At 40.0% G+C, this 20821-nt stretch overlaps 1 protein-coding gene and 1 long non-coding RNA gene across 9 annotated transcripts in view; one reads left to right on the plus strand and one right to left on the minus strand.

Annotated features, from left to right (window-relative positions):
- The window catches only part of ST3GAL3 (ST3 beta-galactoside alpha-2,3-sialyltransferase 3), a 178899-nt gene that overhangs the window by 43509 nt on the left and 114569 nt on the right, over window positions 1-20821 (plus strand). For 5 of the 8 annotated variants that reach the window (XR_014169556.1, XM_081916226.1, XM_081916227.1 and 2 more), the window contains exons 4-5: window positions 845-970; window positions 13722-13764. The exons of 1 other annotated variant lie outside the window; for it this stretch is intronic. Coding sequence is in view for 6 of the 7 variants with exons in the window: in XM_081916226.1 (XP_081772352.1) it covers window positions 845-970; window positions 13722-13764 (169 nt within the window). In the remaining variant the exon portion in view is untranslated. The remainder of the gene's footprint in view (window positions 1-844; window positions 971-13721; window positions 13765-20821) is intronic. 2 more of the 8 variants (XM_081916228.1, XM_081916230.1) reach the window with 1 other exon arrangement.
- LOC309372562 lies at window positions 7248-13783 on the minus strand. The gene is made up of 2 exons (XR_014169558.1): window positions 13695-13783; window positions 7248-7418 (listed from the first exon to the last, which is right to left on the minus strand). It is a non-coding gene; the product is annotated as an uncharacterized lncRNA (long non-coding RNA).

The raw sequence follows: 20821 nt of genomic DNA on the forward strand, positions 1-20821 counted from the left end.
CCACAACACAAGTTCTGATATTCTGTTAAGGGCACGTACTCTGCAATGTGCGTTTCTGGAAGAGGAAGGGTAGGAAATTTCTCATTGTCCAGATTTTGTTGCAGTCCTAAAGAGGTGTGATGCCCCCAATAAAAGAAGCTTTGTTCCCCTCCCCTTTAAAAACTAGCCTCGTCCCACCCTCTCCCATTAAAAGCTGCTTTCAGGATTTCTAATTGTACTCTGGGAAGAATGTTTGCTGCCTTCCAACATGGTCCCAGGCTCCTGCCTGCACAATAATCAAGCACAGCTTGCTGCCTAACACTAATAGCAAAGCCTTGTCAAAAGGGTGCTGAGTTACTAACCTCAGATGGGGGTCTTTTAAAAAGCACAGGCTGCTTCCTGCTCTTCTTGCTTCATTCTTGAGAATGTGATCCTAAAGGCTGGTTGGGCAAGGGTGCATGATCTTGCTCACAGATTGCCCAGCTTTGCTTGAAGAAGGGAAATATCAAGTTTTAAAGAGATCCAATTTAGTACTTGCAGATACTGTTGCGCTAGTATCTCTGTGTGGGGCAAACATCACGAGGTGTTAGAAGACAATAAAAAAAGGGGGGGGGGAATCAGTTCCTCTGTCTGCCTCAACAAAATTCCATTATTCAGTCTTTATACTAAAGTAGCCAGCCATGGAGAGAAAGCTTGGAAACGGTTACAGTTTGTTAAACAGCTGCATGTTAAAGTTATTTAATATTAAGAGCTTTGGCTTTTTTGTGCTTCGAGCTCTGCCTACTAGAGAAAAAGAAGCTATGTAATAAGTTTGAGTTGTGTGGTCTGTTGCTGGACTGAGGGATAGCTTTCCTTGTTAAAACAGGAAGGAGAGAGAGAAAATCCACATCTCTTGTGCCTCTGTCATCTCTCCCATCACATCTTGCTGCAAACCTGGGAACAGGCAAAGCTAAGAGGGAACCTGTCGCTATTCCACGCCCAACCATTCCTAGTAGGTACTGATTCAGGTTGGGGAGAAAAGGGGGGAAATCAAATGATACACACACTAAAGAAAAAATATTCTTCAAGGGTTGGAAACTTGCAGTAGGTGACTTGGGAGTGGGTAGGTGCTTCCTCTGCTCATTGGGGCTCGGTTTGGATGATTCTAAATTTAAATTCCAGCTGTGTAGTTTTCCAATTATATGGAAACATAATAACTCTGAATTTACTCATATTTCATGTTTACATCTATTTTTCCCTACCCTCATTTTCCGTTTTTACCTTCTGATTGATTCCTAGATTCTAAACAACTGAAACCAGAAATTTCTGTGACTGTATGAAATCCCTTCTACATTCATGACACCAGATGTTTTAAATGGAAAATTGCATTAAACAATTTATAATGTCTTCTGTGTTCTTAAAAGTACGTAAACTTAAAATAGGGGATCTAAGGGTGCATATTCATCTTTGAAAAAGACCTTGCTATCTGAAAAAAACACCTGTTTCCACATGCACCAATCCATGTGTTATGATATGCATCGGAGGCTTGTTACTTGCAGGCCGTACAATCAGAGATTAGGCAGGTAGCAACCACAGAACTGTTATTTTTAGAAGTGCTGTCCTGGTTCTGGAATCTCTTGCTGTGACTGCTCACTTGGTACCTGTTGTGACAAGTTTCAGTGCCAAGACAAGTCCTTTTTATTTGCCTAGCCATTTAAGTCATTTTTAGCAGCTATTTTATCTTAATTTTTGTTTTACTCTGTTTTGTGTGACAATTTTTACTGGCTTACTATTTTTCTGTAGATTTTTATATACTGTTTCAAAAACTTCGATTTAAAAGCTGCTTCAGAAAAAGTTGAATTAATTAGCATGCATTTGGTTCAGTCACATTCAGGATACTACATGCTTGCCCCAATCTGAAAAAAGAAATGTGATGCACCAGGGCCTTGACAAGGTGCCATATCTGTCAGCCTTCTTTCACCCTGGTGTACTCCAGATGTTTTGAACAACAACTCCTATCATCCCTGACCGTTGGCTGTGCTGACTGGGACTGAAGGGAGGTTGAGTGCAGTGGGTCCCAAACTTTATGCCCCTGCAGATCACTTGACACTTGCTGTGGACCACTTAATTATTTTTCTGCCTGTGGTCACAATTGTAATGTGCTATGCCAGATGCTACATGATTTTTAATTGCATATTTATTACTTCTATTATTTTTATATAGTGTATTTTGTAGTGATACAACTGAATTCCATCGTTTCAGATTGTAATATGATTATATACAATATATAAGAAATAAACAATTAATTAAATTCAAGTAATATGAATATTTAATACAATAGATGTGCTGTCTCCCATCTTCAAATTAATAGATGTGCTGCAGAATACTCAAATGAGGCTCATGAACTGTTGTTGGTACATGGTGTAATCCAAAACATCTGCAGAGTACCAGGTTGGAGAAGGATGTGTTATGTGTTGCCTTGACATTTAGTATGTGTAGGATGGACTTTGTGGCTATTTAAAGTACTTCTCAGGTAGCCTCTATTAGGGAATCTAGTTCGTAGCATACTGAAAAAACAGGCCCTCTTACACCCCAGGGCAATTGAGGTGGTGAGGAAGTTGCAACACGTTTGTCCTTCCAGTCACATGGCTTCTCACTTTGAAGTTTTGAGTCGGACCTCTAGTCACTGTTCTGATTTTATGCCCATATTAATTTTTTCCAATCTTCTTTCTAGTGCCATATGTCCCTGAAGATGTGAAGTTGCTTGATGGCATAACCTGTGCATTACACATGTTCCTTCCTTTTCCATACCAGTTTTAATGACCAACGGCTCTACCTTTTCTTATCTTCTGTTGACTTCTGCCTTTCTACTCCAATATACATCTGGCCCCTTTTCACAGGAGTCTGTAGACTAGAACCTCTGGGGATAGGGAGGGATGCCTTTTGTTCTGAAAAAGCACCAGCCTATCTTCAAACCCTAAATGGTCATCTGTATGTGTTGAACTATTTTCTTGTGGGATTATTTCTGCTGTGCAGGAGGCAGTTAGATTTAGAGCTTATCCAGATATTTGAAGTCCTGGGTGTTTTCCTTTCCCCTAGTCCCAGTGCAGTGAATGCTGTAATCTGTCCAAATATAATGGATGAGTGTGTAAGGTAGCTTAGTTGCAGAGGGATAGCCTGTTTGCTGTCTTGTTTTTTTTCCTGACAAAAATTAATGGAGCACTGGAGATGTGCATTTCAGCCACGGAGAAGGGCGTATATTTTTAGAACAATCTAAAAAATGGCAGACATTGATGTTAGAAGCTGTTTTTATGGATAGCTTCAAGGAAGGGTTGGCAGACCACAGGCTTGATAGATGTTTGTTTTTTAGTAGAACCATGAGAACCACCAGCCACATGCAGGTGCAAAATGGGGGCACAAGCAGGCTTCTGCAATCTGCACACTTCTCATTTAAGGCCTCTGAGCAGAGCAATTTGGTTTCAGGCCTAGAACTGATCTCTTGGTCATTTCACATGCAAATCCAGTCCTGGATACCCCTCAAGCTGTCTTTCTCTCAGTAACTTTAATTTCTAAAGGGTGTGTGTGTGGACTTTTAATGGCTTCTGTTGTTCAATATCTAACAGTTAATTCCACCCCTGATAAATCACCTCAAGATTTGTCCATGGATCCTGATCTGCCTTCTGCCTATCTCTGACTCACAGGACACACCAGTCAAGAAACTAGTCAATAACTTTATTAACTCTCTCAAAATAACAGAACAGGCACAGACGCTTCCTGCTACTAGTGCCACCTGGTGATTTAACTATATTGTGACACTCCACAGAAGTGACTAGAATTTTGATGTTGACTTACTTTTTTGTTTTAGCACCACTTAGCTATACAGCGAGGGGACGCAGCCTCAGAAGTTTTGGGGGAGGGGGTTATTATAATGCTAACCTTTTTAAAAGGCCACATAATGGAGCAAATACTTGAGGGTGTGTGTTTGCGTCTTGGCATTGTTGACATCAAACTTGCTATGCATTATGTGCCCTGGTGAATGTTTGAAGTACTGTTCTTAATTGCATTAAACCCAATAACTTTTCCATGTGACATTATATTGTGTTCTAGAAAATTCAGTGTCCCTGAAACAGACACCCTTTGTTGATGAACGATGTCTGGATCATGTGCAACGAAAGAACAAGAGTTGAAGAGTTATATTCAGTTTTGATAAATGGATAACTTTGAAAGGCCAGTGGCCTAATCAAGAATTGATTAATCTTCACAAAAGAATAAACTTCAGCAAAGAGCAAATCAATTTTGAAGGAGCTTTATCTTGGATTATAATTATTGGGGGGGGGGGGAAATAGGGATGTAGATTTGATCTAAGCATCTAAACTGGTATTATCAACAATTGATAGTAAAAGAAATCTACAAAAGAGCACTTAGTGTCTATTTAAAATGAGAATCATGTCCCACTCTGCTATGCCTCTTCATTGTGTGTGGCTGTATAATTGCATTTGTCATCTACATACTGACATACTACATACTTTCAACCACAGTATTTAGAATTTGACAATTGACTGGTTTAGTGTTCTTTGCCCGCAATGTAAAAGATTCCATGATTCAATGAAACAGAGTGTGTCATGGCTAATCTGCTGTTTACTTCCCTTGGTCTTATGCGGTTAGAAACTTGAATTGCATAATGCAAATGCCACCAAAATAAATAATTCTGGATTTCAGGGCCTGGACTCCTGAATCAGAAAACTGTCTTTACCACTATCAGTGCCCGGGAGGGATACTATTAGAGGACCATGAATGATCTGTCTATTTTTTGTTACCAGATGCAAGAAACAAGCTTGTGTTAATAAAGCAAATGAGCTAATGTTTTCATCTGCCCTCATCTCTCCCTGTAGGGTTGGCGAAATGGATTGCTACAATTAGAGGACTCTTACAATTCTTGAGATAGTTCTATTTCTCAAACCTGTTCTGACATCTTTCTGTCTTATATATGTATTACTTCTGGAGGAGGACCTGCTCTTGGGTAGGGCTGATACTAGGCAGCAGCATTTAGTATCTCCTAGGGGGAAACCTCCATGAGAGCTTAGCTTCCACATCATGTCTTTTCTGAGGGCATTTCTCGGTCTCATCTAATATTTCTTTGACTTGGGTGAAAGGTTTCTGAGAGTGACATTTGGAGCTTTTTGCTCTGTGGTTAAGCCTGTAGGGTTGCCATAATTTGAAGAGCAAAAAAGAGGACACATTTGCCAACTTCTACTTTTAACTATGGCTCAGCATGATGACTTTCATTTTACATACCCATGAAAAAGAGGACATGTTCTGGAAAAAGAGGACACATGGCAACCCTAGAAAGGGTACAACTGCATGCTCAGAAGGACATTCCTTTCATGCTTGGAAGATTATTTTTTTTACTAGGTCCAAGGAAATGAAGGAGACTTCAGCTTCCCTATAAAGAAGGCAGTCCAGAACCTTTGCTTCCAGCCCCTCCCTTCCTCCCTTCCTCCCTTCCTCCCTCCCTTCCTTCCTTCCTTCCTTCCTTCCTTCCTTCCTTCCTTTTTTTCTATCCTTTTCTTCATTGTCAGGTGATACCGGGGTGAGTCACATCATAAAAGTACACAAACAAAATACAACATTCATACCAAATAAACAATATAATTCACTACATCTACTCCTTTTAAAAATAGACCAGGGGGCTCCATATCTCATCCACCAACCCCAAGACCCCAAGGCTTAGAGAAAGAGAAAAGTGTTTTTTATCATTTTAATTTTGTTTAATAAAATAAAGCAAATATAAAGAGCAAAAAGCAATACAGTTTCAACAGGTTGAAAGCAGCACAAGGTTGGACATTATAATTGATCTTGTTCTAAAACATTACAAAAAATACCCCCCAAAACCTGTTGTGCTGGTTTATATGTATTTTTTGTACTAAGTTACTTAAGCATAGTTACTATGGACCAAATTTTATCAATCTATTCAGATATAGTAGGAAATTGACTTCTCCCCCTTCTACCTGCAGGATTCTCCTTTGCATCCTGTCTATGAACAGAAGGAGCATAACTCTGATACGTTAGAAGTGTGCATGCACACGAAAGCACACGAAATACGTTAGAAGTGTGCATGCACACGAAAGCTCATACCAAGAACTAACTTAGTTGGTCTTTAAGGTGCTACTGGAAGGAATTTTTTTATTTTGTTCTGATACGTTAGGATATCATATGCCCCTGGAAAATAAAATATTTCTGCTTAGTTAACTAAAATACGTCATTCCAGAAAATGATGAAGAAATAGTGTTTAGCCTTATAACTGCTGTTAATATAACAGCTAAAAAATAGGAGGGGAGCATTTTTCACCCATTTCCCTATTTCCCCATAAGTCTGCTATGCTGCTTTTTGTGCTGCTTTCAAGAGTCCCCCAGCCCTCCCAAATACATTTGGAGGAACACCAAGGTGAATTGGCAAGAGATTCCCCTGTCCTCCACACACTACCAGGAATGTTTTTAGCAGAAGTCTGCTCAAGGGATGCTCCCACCAGTGGGAGGAAACTTAGGCTCCCAGCCAGTATGTCCTGATGGTAGTTTTAAACAATGCTGTATTTTATTTTATTTTTAGAGAAAACTCATGAATTAGAAAAAACATTTTATTTTAAGTTCAATGGTGAAGTCTGAGTTTGTCTTTTGTGATCCAGAATGCTCTACTTCAATGCTACTTTGAGGACATCTCTGCCTGGGGCAGTAGAGCTTTTTCTACTTGATAAATAATTGCCATGATTGCCCATAAAGTTTCATCAGTTTCAATGAATTGTAGAAGCTCATTTGTTCTGCAGAACATTTCCTTGGTTTCCTCCAGTTCATCTTTGGGTAACAGTGCTTACTCCATGTTTTATATCCCCATGACAGTTTAATTGGGAGTTGGCTGATGGTTTGCCAATTCCTGTTGTACCTTGTTTGTCAAGTGCAGCAGTTCTTTTCTACTATTGGTCTCCTTTCCACCTCTCATCTCTATTGGCTATGGGATATGAATGTCTGTGGGTGGGAATCTCCATAGAAATAACCTTTAATCTAGTCTTGTAATAAAATATTCCTATGTCCTCTTATTTATTATTTGTTATCTTTTGCAGATCAAGTTGACTCGCCCCAGAGGTCACCAAGAACTTTTGCACATTACTTTTTTGTTAATATTATCTTTGACTTTTACTAGGAAATATGATACGGCTTCTGAAGTGGAGCAAAACCTCTTTTGTGAAACAGTCACTTAGGAATGTTTAACTACATTTACACAAGGATTCATGGCACTGAATGAAATCACAGTTTATGTAACAAAGACCTGCATGTGTCCAAGTACATAACTTTTTAGAGAAGAAAAGACAAAGATTATGCATATTCCCTTTCTTTTTGAGTTTTCTATGAGTTCTTTATACTCCTGTCTGGAAGATTTCCGTAGTTTTGAAGGCTGCCCTGAATTTACTGTGGAGAAGAAGAATATTCACATGCTTAGAATTTGCTATTTCTGACATAAGTCTGCGAATAAGCTCTGAGACTACTGGTCCCCGTTTTCTTTTCTCTTTTTTTGTCTCAGTCCTTGTTTATTCAGAAGATACATACAGGCAAAACAGTGGATTACTAACGCTTTCATTGCTAAGGTGATATGGAGCTGGCAGAGTGCCACTGAGAAATGTTCTGGATGTGAGCCCAGAAAAGAAGTTTCTGAGGGGTCTAGTCAGGCATTTTCATGGGAAAGGAAATTTTACTGAAAATGCAGTACCTGAATTACATAGCTTGCTAAACACTCTAAATCAAAGGATGGCATTCATGATTGAAGACTGTTTATATGAATGTTTGCTCCGTGAGAAAAATATAAAGCAATTGGCTATAAAGTATCTTTATTGATATAATAGATGCATGGAAGTTATTCTAGTTATGGCTTTCATGTTGGATATTATCTGTAAGAAATAGTAAGGAGAAATAAATAATGTTGGTTGGCTGTTACAAACGGCCAGCCCATTAAGTAGTTGTGTGCAAACCATGGTGAGGCCATTGGGTAAACTGTCATCAAGACTCAGTTTGGGATGGGAGGTTCCTTTCTCCCCAGAAACCAAAATAACCACTGCACAGGTGAACTGTGTCATCACTTCTCATCTACACTTACCTGTTCCTCTGTGATATTTTTCTGGGAAAGTTATTATCCGTTGTCTATTGTATATATATATACACACACGCATATCCCAAGGGCCTTACAAGGGCACTGCAGTATTCAGATTGCGACCCAAATAAAGTCACACTGTGCTGTTGTGTATTTCAGAAAACATGTTAGTTTCTGGGCCAACCCTACGAGTCAAGAGAGCTGTCTTCTAGCAGAATAGAACTAGGGTTGCAATGGTAAATAGTTCCCCTAGCATATTTCAGCTATATCCTGGCCAGACAGTCATTTTAATTCCATAAGGGTTTATTCCTTAAACATTACCGTATTTTTCCATGTATATGATGACATTTTTTTGTGTGTGTGATAAATTGAGGGTCGTCTTATACACGGGTTAATATGCTAAGTAAGCGAGGGCTGGTGCTACGGTGGTAGCAGGGAAATGTCAGAGAGGAGGCAGCTTACCCGCTCTTCCCGGCTTAGGAAGAGTATTTGGTGAGTGCCAGTATGTGGTGTATTATGGCACCAGTTCCGTCAGCCAGAGCGGGGGATCATCAAAAAGCTGCTCAACAGCTCAGCAAACTTACAAAAGAAGCTCCACAACTGTTGAGGGCTCCCAAAAATAGGGGTCGTCTTATACATGGGGTCGTGTTATACACGGAAAAAGTAATCTGTAATCTGCAGACATGTATACACGTATGTCCCAAGGAAACGTAACAGTCCTAGAATCATAGAATTGTAGAGTTGGGAGGGACCCAGAGGGTCATCTAGTCCAACCAGGAATCTCAACTAGATTATACATGACAGATGGCCATGCAACCTCTGCTTAAAAAGACTCCAAAGAAGGAGAGGCCACTACCACTTGTGGGAGTCTGTTCCACTGTGGAGCAACTCTTACTGTCAGAAATTATTCCTGATCTTTAGTCAAAATCTCCTTTCTTGTAACTTGAATCCATTGGTTCAGGTCCGTTTCCAGTAAGAGAATGATCAGAGAGATTAGTCTGAACTCTCACCAATATAATTAATTCCCTAACTCTCCGAATACATTGAAACTGTGAAACAGGTTTCTCAAACTAGAAACTTTTAATGAACATCGGCATGGGCACACCACATTTTGTAGAACTGCTTGTCTCAGACATTAGAAGGCAAGCTTCAGAAACAGGAGGCTAAAAGCTAATACCAGTGAACCTCAACGGAAGGTTGTCTTGGAGCCAGAGTTAACCATGTATTACTATTATCCAAAAGTGCAAAGAATCTAGATTCATTCATGTTCTTTCTGTGTTGTCTTATTAGGAAACTTGAAATCAGTTAACCTAATCAGTTAGGTTAGGCTGATTGGCCACCAAAATTCCCATTGCAAACTGAGGCTATGACAAGTAAGGTGGTACATACAGAGAGAGCCAATGGATGGAATTTAGGCATAGAGCATGGGTCAGTTCCCGTAACCAGCAGTGTACAGCCATATTTCTAGAACTGTATCACAAATGTGCACGTAGCCTCTTAGCATAAAAGTGGGCTGTACCTCTTATTCTTTTAATGAGAGCAGACATAGATTCCACAAGAAGGAATGTTGTCAGGTAGCAGCTGAAGTTGTATCTGTGTTCTTTGGTTTGACTTGTGTATACAATTTTTCATAATTATGCTTGTGGAGTATTTAGTCCGTTTTGTGGTTTGGCCCTTGAGGAATACACACTAGAGACAAATTAGTTTCCTTCTCTCTGTGTAAACATGTGGATGCAGCTGGAAAATGTGAAGGTGGATGGATTGTACATGCATTTGCTCTTTCTGCTGTGTTGTCTTGCTGTGTTGTCTGTTTGGGTGGTCTGTTGGGAGCTGGGCAATTAGACTAAGCATTTCTCACTTAACTGTCCAGCAGTTAAACTGATCCTAGATGTTCAGAGGAAAGTTCCATATTTGTGCCAGTGTTTAGCTTGGCATGAAAAGTGTGTAGTTTATTGAGCTAGCTGTGCTTGGCTGTAAGTCTGTTTGTGTTATTTCTGCTACACTTTTATTATTAAATCGTTGGCAGTGGTAGGTTCTCATTTGAAACTAGGGTGCCCTATAGCTTAGAAGAATATGTTTTTATCTCTCTTGACCCAAGGCCTAGTGTGCTTTGTGGTATGAGGGGAAATTGTTTTCTTGTACTTGTGATATGCTAGGGTTATCTGTGACACATTGCACTATGCGGTACAAAGAAAGTTAGTCACATGTTTTCATATTTTTGTTCCCTAAGTTCTTAATGTTTCTACTTTTCCTTAATTGAGTAAGATAGCTCTGCTTGAATCGTTTCAGATGGGCAGGAGTTCCTCTTCACATCTCTTAGTATAGCAAGGTCAAGTTTCCCTAATCATTCATTGGTCAGTGTTCTCATGCAGTGAATGCTTTTGTTGCCCTTTATTTCAGGTGTAGCTTTCTCTATGATATCCAGAATAGCAACAGGTCCCAAACCTTTGTTAAGATTGATGCACTCATTAGCATATTTGTTTGAATTGTTCTTTCTTAATACTTACCTATAATTTTTTTTAAAGTGTGAAATTTCCCAGTTTTTGATGCATGGAATAAAACATTTTTACCTCTTTTTTATTACCCCTATACTTGAAATTTGAAATATCTGCAGTATCTTCTTGACCAGGCATAGGCAAACTCAGCCCTCCAGATGTTTTGGAACTACAACTCCCATCATCCCTGACCACTGGTCTTGTTACTTGACTATCAATGGCAAATTTGGATGGCCTTTTAGGCTACAAAGTATATATTATCATGCAAGCACAACATTAATTATTGTTGAATATGTATGATATAATTGACTTTCTTATAAATCAATCTGAGAACTGATTATTCAAATTTTCTATATATGTGAGTTTCTTTTTCAGTTATGAGTCTGAAGAATATTCAGCTTGTGAATGTGGATCTCCCATCTTCCTCTGTACGCTCTTATGAGAATTGCACCACACATATGTGTATCAGTAATAGACATTTTGAGATACTTTTTTAAAGATAGAGTGGTAAGACTACTCCTTAAGAAGCCCTCATTGGATTAGGAAAATCTAAGTAATTACTGGCCAGTTGCCTATCTCCCCATCTTGGGCAAGGTTCTTGAGTGGGTGGTCATGGACCAGATCCAAGTGCTCTTGGAGGAAACTGATTTTCTAGATCCATTTCAGTTGGGGTTTTGCCACAGAAACTGCTTTGGTCACCCTATATAAAGACCTTTGTTGGGAGAGAGACAGGAAAAATATGTCCTTGGTCATTCTTCTTGACTATCAGAGTAGGCGGTGGGTGGCATTCCTTTGCAGTGGTTCCAGTCCTACTTGGACAGTCTTTTCCAGAAGGTGATGCTTGAGGAGTGCTCTTTGACCCCATGTAGGCTTCATTGTGGGGTTCCTCAGGGTTCATTTTATATCCGATGCTGTTTAACATCTACATGAAACTGTTTAGTGGGTTTATCTGGAGCTTTGGAGTCTGTTGTCAATAATACGCTGATGACACACAGCTCTACTTCTCCTTTATCATTGTCTTTCCTTGGTAATGGACTGGATGACAGCCAACAAATTGAAGCTCAATGCAGATAAGACTGAACCACTGTTAGAGGGTGGTTCTCTACACTGGATGAATCGGAGGTTGCCTGCTCCTGATGGGGTTGCTCTCCCTTTGAAAGAGTGGGTATGTAGCTTGGGGATACTCTTGGAACCTTTGCTGTTGCTGGATGCTAAATTGGCTTTGGTGGCATGGCCCAGCTGTGCCCCTGTCTGCACAGTGAGAGCCTAACTTCTGTTGTTAATTACTCTGGTAATCTCTAAGTTAGATTACTGCAACACTTTATATGTGGTGCTGCCTCTGAAAATGGTTTGGAAACTTCAGCTGGTGCAGAATTCGGCAGGCAGGTTGCTCACCGGGGCAGTAATATTTTTGAGCATATTAGACTGATCCTGGCCTGACTGTTGCTTGTAAGCTAGTTTCCAGGTCCGATTCAAAGTGCTGCTTTTGACCTATAAAGCCTTAAACAGCCCAGAACTTCAATACCTCAAGCACCACCTCTCCCCATATAAACTGACCTGGACTGTTCAATCATCATCTGAGGCCCTTCTTCATGTGCTTCCTTCATGAGAAGTCCAGAGGGTGGCAACGCAAGAACATGCCTTTTCTGCAGTTCAAAGGGTCCGAGTATGGCTCTTTAATAAGTAACAAGGGTAGAATGTATTGCTACAGTAAAGGGTCACTGGGAGTCTGTTGGGTTTAATAGGTCTGAAGGAAGCTTAAAATTCAATTTGCATAATGTATGACACTTGGTTGTTTGCATCAAATTTATATTGATGCCCACAAGATTTTGTATGGTATTGCAACAAATGACTGAGATATCCACCCATGTAGATCCCCACCCAAAGTGACTGGTGCCTGTTATGAGTATCATTGCTCAGGAGATACCTAGCAAATCCACAATGATTAATCTTTAGTTGAAGGCACTGGAATTTTAGAGTGTTCAAAGCTTCCAGTCTTAAGCTATATTTCATTTATATTCCTTGGAACTGTGCTTAGACAAGGCTAGTTTTTGCCTGTTGCAGACTTTGTGTTGATCATGGGATTTATTCAATTGTTTCCTGCATGATTTTACCTCTTGCAGCCCAAATGTGTAGATAATATGGATCAGGGAAAGTATATAACACTTGCTTTCAGATTTGCACTCACTTAGTGTTAATGATTTGTCTTCTCAATAACCTTCCTAAAGGAAAGTTTAATTATATAGTATGTCTTGTAATTAAAATGCTGTTTCTCAAAATGCAGTATTGTTGGCTTGAAAATGTGACATTATTATCTTGTTTTTTTAAAAGAATGTTGTGTTTTTGCTGGGGTATGGTGAGGTGATGGAATTCATTTGAAAGTTTATTTGACTTGATGAGAAGGTGTAAATGCAGCCTGTAAATTTTGCACATCAGCACTTGAAGCAGCTGGAAGCAGGGCTGCTACTGTTCCTCCTTTGCTGGGCAGGAATGCAATTTGGATTGAAACCTCTGTAAGACTTGGGACTGCCAAATGGAACAGGATAGGAGGTTGTTGATACTCGCTTCTGCTATACCCTTTTGACTAAAAATGCAAGGGTTAAATGTAGTTCTTGGCTATGCTATATACAGACTACAGCATGTGGAAATATATCAATACCCAATCAAAAAACAATTATTCTGGGGTGTCTTGCACTGTTTCTATAGGGAAACCTATTTTGAAGGTCCTCCCCAAATAAATGCAAGTTTTGTATTTAATTGTGGCAGGAGTTACAAAATAATCTGTTAGAAGGTGAGTGATCATGCTTCAGAAAATTTGCAAGACAACTCACATTCAGGATCAAGTTGAAAGAAGTATGTGTGTATATAGAAAATGCAAGTGCATCTTTATTCTTTTTTCTAGGTTCTTTATGTAAAATAGTCTATTTAGTTCTGACTTTAGAAATTAAGAAACCAGAAATTATTCATCTGGCGGTATGATTTATTAACCATGCTGTCATATCCAGTTTCTAAACTTTTGTGCCCTTCACAAAAGATTATCTTTTTAAAAAGTTTCTGCTCTCTTTTAGGACACCTGATGATGAAGAGTTGTATTGCCTTAATTACCTGAACTCTCCTGCTTTTGTCTTTCAGAATATGACAAACTGGGATTTCTCCTGCAGCTGGATTCCAGACTGTGAGTAGAACTATGGAAAGGCTTTTTATTGATCTAGCATTATCAGTTTCCTCTGGAGACAAGATAGATTCTGATCCCTAGCTCTGTACGGTAGTGCTCAGTAGTATGGCACAAAATTAACAGAGCTGGTCGGCAGCTTCTTCCTCATAACTTTTCTCTTGGTCAATAAGATTCACAATTGCACTTTTTGTTGTTGATAGCTGATTGCACTGCACAGTATCTTCTCAGGAATAAGACCAATGGTGGTAACCTGTACTCCCCCTCCCCAATTTGGCCACTGTATTTTTTTTATGTTGTTTTTATTAGTACTGAGAAGCAACTGGTGCTGTTGAGCCCTGTCATAGCTCTGGTATTTCAACCTCTTCACCAAGACTAGTGTGACCATAGGGATGTGATCTCCCTCTCTATCTTCTCATTGGATCGATCTGACCTGATGAATATTCATATCTGTTCTTCAGTAAGGTATATCACCTTGCCTTGTGTACGTCATAAGCTTTAAAATTAGAACTAAATTTGTAAAATGACAGATCACATTCCCTGAACAGGTTTCAAAGGGCAGAAGCTTAACATTGTTTTAGATGTGGGCACTCCATAGTTGGATGCTCCTCCATAGGGGACGCGGGTGGCGCTGTGGGTAAAACCTCAGCGCCTAGGACTTGCTGATCGCATGGTCGGCGGTTCGAATCCCTGCGGCGGGGTGCACTCCCGTTGTTTGGTCCCAGCGCCTGCCAACCTAGCAGTTTGAAAGCACTTCCGGGTGCAAGTAGATAAATAGGGACCGCTTACCAGCGGGAAGGTAAACGGCGTTCCGTGTGCTACACTGGCTCGCCAGATGCAGCTTGTCACGCTGGCCACGTGACCCGGAAGTGTCTGCGGACAGCGCTGGCTCCCGGCCTATAGAGTGAGATGAGCGCACAACCCTAGAGTCTGGCAAGACTGGCCCGTACGGGCAGGGGTACCTTTACCTTTACTCCATAGTTGACTGAAAAAGTCAACCTGTGCTGTCAGGCTTACAGTCTAGAAATACATGGCACAAAAAGAAAATGGAATGGAAGTGGGGAGAAAATAAGCAAATTACAAGTTTTTAGTTACAAGTTGTTCTAATGACTAGATGGCGAGCGGATGTGTTAATAAATTGCTGCTTTCAGGTATAACTCAGGAATGGATCTGCATTCCTTCTCTTGCTTTTGCTGCAGCCTGATGTAATGGCTGCTGCCAGGTGACTGTCAATGGAGGACAGAGCCTGTCTTCTCAGCAGAATTGGTGGTGGCCCAGCATCCTTTCTCTTCCTTCCCCTGTTGTAGCCTGATATTAATGGCTGCTGCCAAGTGACAGTTGCACGGTAGAATGAGCTGTCATTCAAAACATCTGAAGGGCACCAGGGTGGGAATGGCTCTAGTAAGGGCATACACAGTTATCTGAATAATGCAGTGACAAGTTACAGAGGAAATGGTAGAATTACTGTAATTTTTTTCTTGCAACTTCATTCAAACCAATTGTCAGTGATTGTCCTACACATAGAGTAAACTTTGAAAAAAATTAAATTTGAACAATTGCCAGCAATTGTGTTTAATATTGTGCTTTTTCTGTTGCTTCATTTCAGGTTACTATTTAATAGCCAGTGCAGAAGTATAAAACAGGTGTGAAATGAAGACTAGATTGAAGTAAGCCATAACCAGTGATAAGGTGCAGAGAACTATGTTAGTCTGTAGCAGTAAGAAGATATAATAACAAAGTGTGACACTCTGAGGCATGGATGGGGAACTGTTTCCAGCAGACAAAATGGCTGCTAAGGTTGTCTAACCCCTGTGGGCCATTTTGGCATTCTGTCAGGTGGCACATTTTCCTTTGCCCTTGCAGTTTGAAATCAAAACATATGGCTAAAGGCAAAGGACTTAACAAGTGCTGCTGATCAGGTGGCAGGTAGGCAGGAAAATGGCCGTCTGGCCAAAATGATCCCTACTTAGGCCCACAGGTCATAAGTTCCCCACCACTGCTATAAGGCATGTCAACTAGTTTGTGGCACACATAATTTTCCTCAAGCAGGGGAAGGCTACGTAAGATTCATTCACATATATGCCACTTTCCACTTTCTGATAAGATGTGTATACGCACATGCATATACATGCACACACACGCGTATATGAGTTAAGGTATGTAAGAATATGACAACACCAGCACCCTTGTATTTCAGTTTTTCATGTGTTCATGTTCTTCCTTATGCCATGCTCCTTAATATACTCCTAACTCATCACATATTATTAAAATATTGTAGCCAGGACTCAGCCTTTCTATATGTGAAAGATTGGAAGCAAAGAAGTCTCATCAGAAGAGAGTTAGTGGAATAGAATTGACTATCCCACTAGCATTATTCCTCTCTTCTTTGTGTGCATCCACTGACTGAGATCAGATGGAGCAACATTTTGCTTCTACTTCAAGCTTCCATGAGGAAGACTTCATCAGCGGACACAAAAAAAGTGAATCATGCTTTAAGTGTTCTAGTTTGAAGTAGGAATGAGCCAGGCCATTCCTCCCTGTTCTTCTATTTTTGAGATACCTCTCACTCAAGGACTTCCAGCACTCTGCCCTTCTTAAGCAGAGGGACTGGATCATGGCCTGTATGAATTATGAACATTGACCAAGTAGAAGGTAGTTTCCAATCTAGCCCAGTGTTGTTTGCTCTGACTGGCAGTGGCTCTATAGAGCATATGCAGAGGTTTTTCTGCACCTGTTAAAAGTCTACTTTTAACTGGAAATGCTAAGGATTTGTTAGTACCACTTGTGGAGGCCAGTTTGGGCTTAATTTCAAACTTCAGGAACTAATAAGTTCTGATTGTAGACCACAGATTCCTGTCAATAATTAAAGGTATAGTCATTTGATTTTTTTTAAATTGCCCTACCTATTTTGAAGGTGGTTGTCAACAATTTTAACAAAAAAAACCCCACATTATTTACAAAAATAGATAATTTGGGCAATTTCATCCAAATCGCTAACTGAGGTCAACCATTTATGTTAGATGTGCTAGCGAGAGAAATCTAATATCTGCTAACAATTAAGATTTAAGGTTAATTGGGGGCAACAGTCTGTTCATGTTATTTTGTACAATTTTGTTAATTTGTTTTTAGATCCAAATTCCTAAATACTCCAGCCCATCAAAAGGCAATGGTTGATATAAGTGAGCATCAGACAGAGTTCCAATTTATTCAAATTCTTGAGTATCGAGCAAGAAATCTGAATTTGGTGACTACCTGCACAGGTCAGGTATAGCTGATTGGGTAGTTGTACCAAAAAGAAATATTTGGATAGATTACATGGACATTTAGAAAGCATAAATAAACTAAATATTGTTGTAATGGGTTAGGAAATACTGTATTATTCAAATATTTTTGATTTTACTAACAGGTGTGTGTGTGTATATATAACATTTTTTTATTGAAGCCCACAATTTTCTAGCAAAACTGTATATACCATGCTTTCCTTTGATCCATAAGCCATCACTGGATGTTTCCAGTGCAAAAGCAGTGTCTTGTTACAAAAATTGAAGATTCCAAATGTGGAAAACAATATTTTCTCATATTGGCAAGAAAGTCAAAGGAAAGGGTTAAAAACTAATCTCTCGCTCTCCAGAGCTCAATGCAGAAGATAATCCTGGGGCAGGGAGAGGTTCAGAGTGGAAGACATCTGGGCATGGTGCTGCATGGATATTATGTTCTGGTTGATGACCCTGTTGACAGAAATGGTTTCATTATATGGCTGTTTTGTAGATGTGATTGCCCCTGTGGAATTCTATTGCTGATATGTAACTCTGTAACAGTGCCTTAATTGGTGATGGTGTCTCCATGCCTGTATGACTTTGTGAAACAGAGCTTACTGAGCTCTGACAGGGAATTCTTTATCATTTTACCAACAAAGATAAAACAAATGAAGAAACTTTTTTTGTTAAACTAGCTTTTGAATTATGCATATTCCTTGGCTCATAGCCAAGATGCATCTATATTTGGGATGTTATTCAACTGGTGCAAATATAATGTGGTATTTTACATTGGGCTGCTTATGACTTTCTCTTTCGTGTGATCTCTGCCTCTTTTTTTACATTGTTGACGTTCAGCCTGTACTGTTCAATGTGATGTAAGTCACACTTGTTATGTTCACAGCTAGGTAATGATTGCCTGGTATTATTTTCTAGAATTCATGGGAATTGAAAGGAAATGAGAAAAGGAGGCTTTCAGTATATCAAGGGGGGAATATTGAGAGTGAGCACTGTGTGAAACTGCATGCGGGCTAATATTGTCAGGCTGAAGTCCTGCCAAATAAGCTGTGTTCACACTGAAAATGAAAAGTTGGGGTGCAGAAAAGAGGACAGCCTCATAGGTTTTTTTTTAAATTGGGTGGTAACTTGTACATAAAGCTTTAATCAAATTGGCAGCTGCTACACATACTGACAGGCACACTGTAAGCTGAATGGCTCTGGCAGACATTTTAGGCACTATATGTAAATTATGCGAAGCTATAGATTGTAGGGCTGTTTCTTGACCCATATAAACGTACTTGGCAGTCATTCCATTGTCTAGCCTGTCGCTAGAAGAGTAACCTTGCATCAACAGTCTGTGCTTAATCAACTCCATAAATAATTGCAGATGGCAGCGTTACTACAGCATGTATTTTGAAGCCCAGAAACATGGATTTGCTATAAACCACACAGATTAACTAAAATAGTGTGTGTGGTAGTAAATAAACTATAGTATTTATTTGGTGGCTGCATTAGGTAAAGGTAAAGGTACCCCTGCCCGTACGGGCCAGTCTTGACAGACTCTGGGGTTGTGCGCCCATCTCACTTAAGAGGCCAGGGGCCAGCGCTGTCCGGAGACACTTCCGGGTCACGTGGCCAGCGTGACATCGCTGCTCTGGCGAGCCAGAGCCGCACACGGAAACGCCGTTTACCTTCCCGCTGGTAAGCGGTCCCTATTTATCTACTTGCACCCGGAGGTGCTTTCGAACTGCTAGGTTGGCAGGCGCTGGGACCGAGCAGCAGGAGCGCACCCCGCCGCAGGGATTCGAACCGCCAACCTTTCGATCAGCAAGCCCTAGGCGCTGAGGCTTTAACCCACAGCGCCACCTGCGTCCCCACTGCATTAGTTACTTGCAATGTTAGTGTCAGGTGCTGTGTGCACATACATTCACAAACTTTTAGTAGTGCTGGCTCCAGGGAGATCACATAATTGAAACTAAGGACTCATGGGAGGGCTTCCCCACCAGCCATTTTCCAGACATTCTGCAAGCTCTGAGGATTTGTCTTTGTTTTATTACATACTTGTGTTATATCTCCCATATCTATACTAGAAAGGACATATTACACTGTAATTGCAAACTTCTTTGTAAGAAATAAAATGTGTAGAAATTGAGGTCTTTGTCCAAAATAAGAGGAGAGCCAAAAATAACAACCTTCAACCTCTCAAACCCAAATGAAACTCAACCCAGACTGCGAGAAAACCATAAAAATGGAGGCAGCCTAAGCTTAGGAACCCATGGAACTTGAGTTACTAGTGTTTATTTAAATGTCTTCCCTACACAGCATTAACAAAAGCTTAAGCAGATTCCTTTGCCTCTTATTTCTGGGATGGTCTTGCGAAAAGTGTTTTTCCACTTGAAGCTGAAGACACAAGTATTTAAGTTTTAGGAGGGCATAAATAAATACTTTGGCAGATCCGACTACTTTTACACATACCGTGATTGCATTCAGATTAGGTTACTGCAGTGCACTCGATGTGAGGCTGCCCATAAAGAAGTTCAGAAACTACAGCTGGTGCAAAGTGCTGTGTTCAGCTTTGTGGAATATATTACTTCCGTATTTGTGAATTGCAATGGCTTCCTGTTTCTATCCAGGCACAATTCAAAGTTCTGGTTATAACCTAGAAAGGCCAAAATGATTTGGGACCAAGATATTTGAAGGACCTCTTCTCCCAACTAAATTCAACATAAAGAGGCCTTGTTCCATGTCCCTTTGATTTCAGAAGGTTGGTTGGGACTTATTGTTAGCAGAGGGAACTCCCTCCATTGGGAAGCCAGGTTAGCTCACTCTTTTGGCCTTCAGGAAAGCAGTGAATGAAGACATTCCTGCTTCACCAGACATTTTGTTTGTTTTAATTCCACTACCAATGTGGTTTGTAGTGTTGCTTCTGTTTCTTTTATCTCTCTGTTATTAACTGTATCTTATTGCAGTGATCTTAGAGCATATTATCTCTTTAAAGAGAGGTTTGCCATGGATACTTTTGTTAAGATTCCTGTATTGCAGGTGGTTGGCCTAGATGACTCCCTAGATGAGTCCCTTTCAACTGTAGTTCTCTGATTCTATGGTTGAGCAGCGATTCAAACCAAAGTCTCTTCGGTCTATACCCAGTGCAGTATTCTTTTCACTACTGTGTGCGTTAAGAGATGTTTCTTTTGAAATGGCTTTGAGCTATATGGTTCCAAGTTTGTCTTGCTGATAACTGTCTACGTTTAGCAAAAGGAATCACGTAAACTCATCCACCAAAAGGCCCATTATTATTTTTGTTAATTTTGGGGTTGTGTGGGTTTTTTCCTACTATAATATGCAGATAAACTAGATGGAATATATAGATATGTATTTGCAAAATTGAACTGACTGGAAACAGATCCTACTAGGATAAGGGGTGATTAGAAGTTTGTTCAACCTTTTGAATGGCAGAATTATATATAGAATATGCAGTGCCTAAGCTTTTACAAGGATAAATTCAATAATGAAAGAATGAAATTGAGGTGAAACATAACTAATATTAGGTTAACATATTAGAGGCATCTCTGTGTGAAAAAAATTTCCAGTCCTGCACACAGTTACCTGAGAGTAAGTCCCATTTAAATCATGGGTAGTCATGCATTGGATTTCACTACTGTTAAGGTTGTAGATACTCATCACTAAGAGTATTTTAAATCCGATCTGACAAATCCCCAGTGAATGTACATTATGGGGCGGTCCCAAATTGATATGGAGATGCACTGGAAGAACTAATGTCTTTTCATTCTTTAATGGCTAGGATT

Source organism: Podarcis melisellensis (assembly GCF_964234715.1).
Source record: "Podarcis melisellensis genome assembly, chromosome: 6".
NCBI classification, from domain to species: domain Eukaryota; kingdom Metazoa; phylum Chordata; class Lepidosauria; order Squamata; family Lacertidae; genus Podarcis; species Podarcis melisellensis.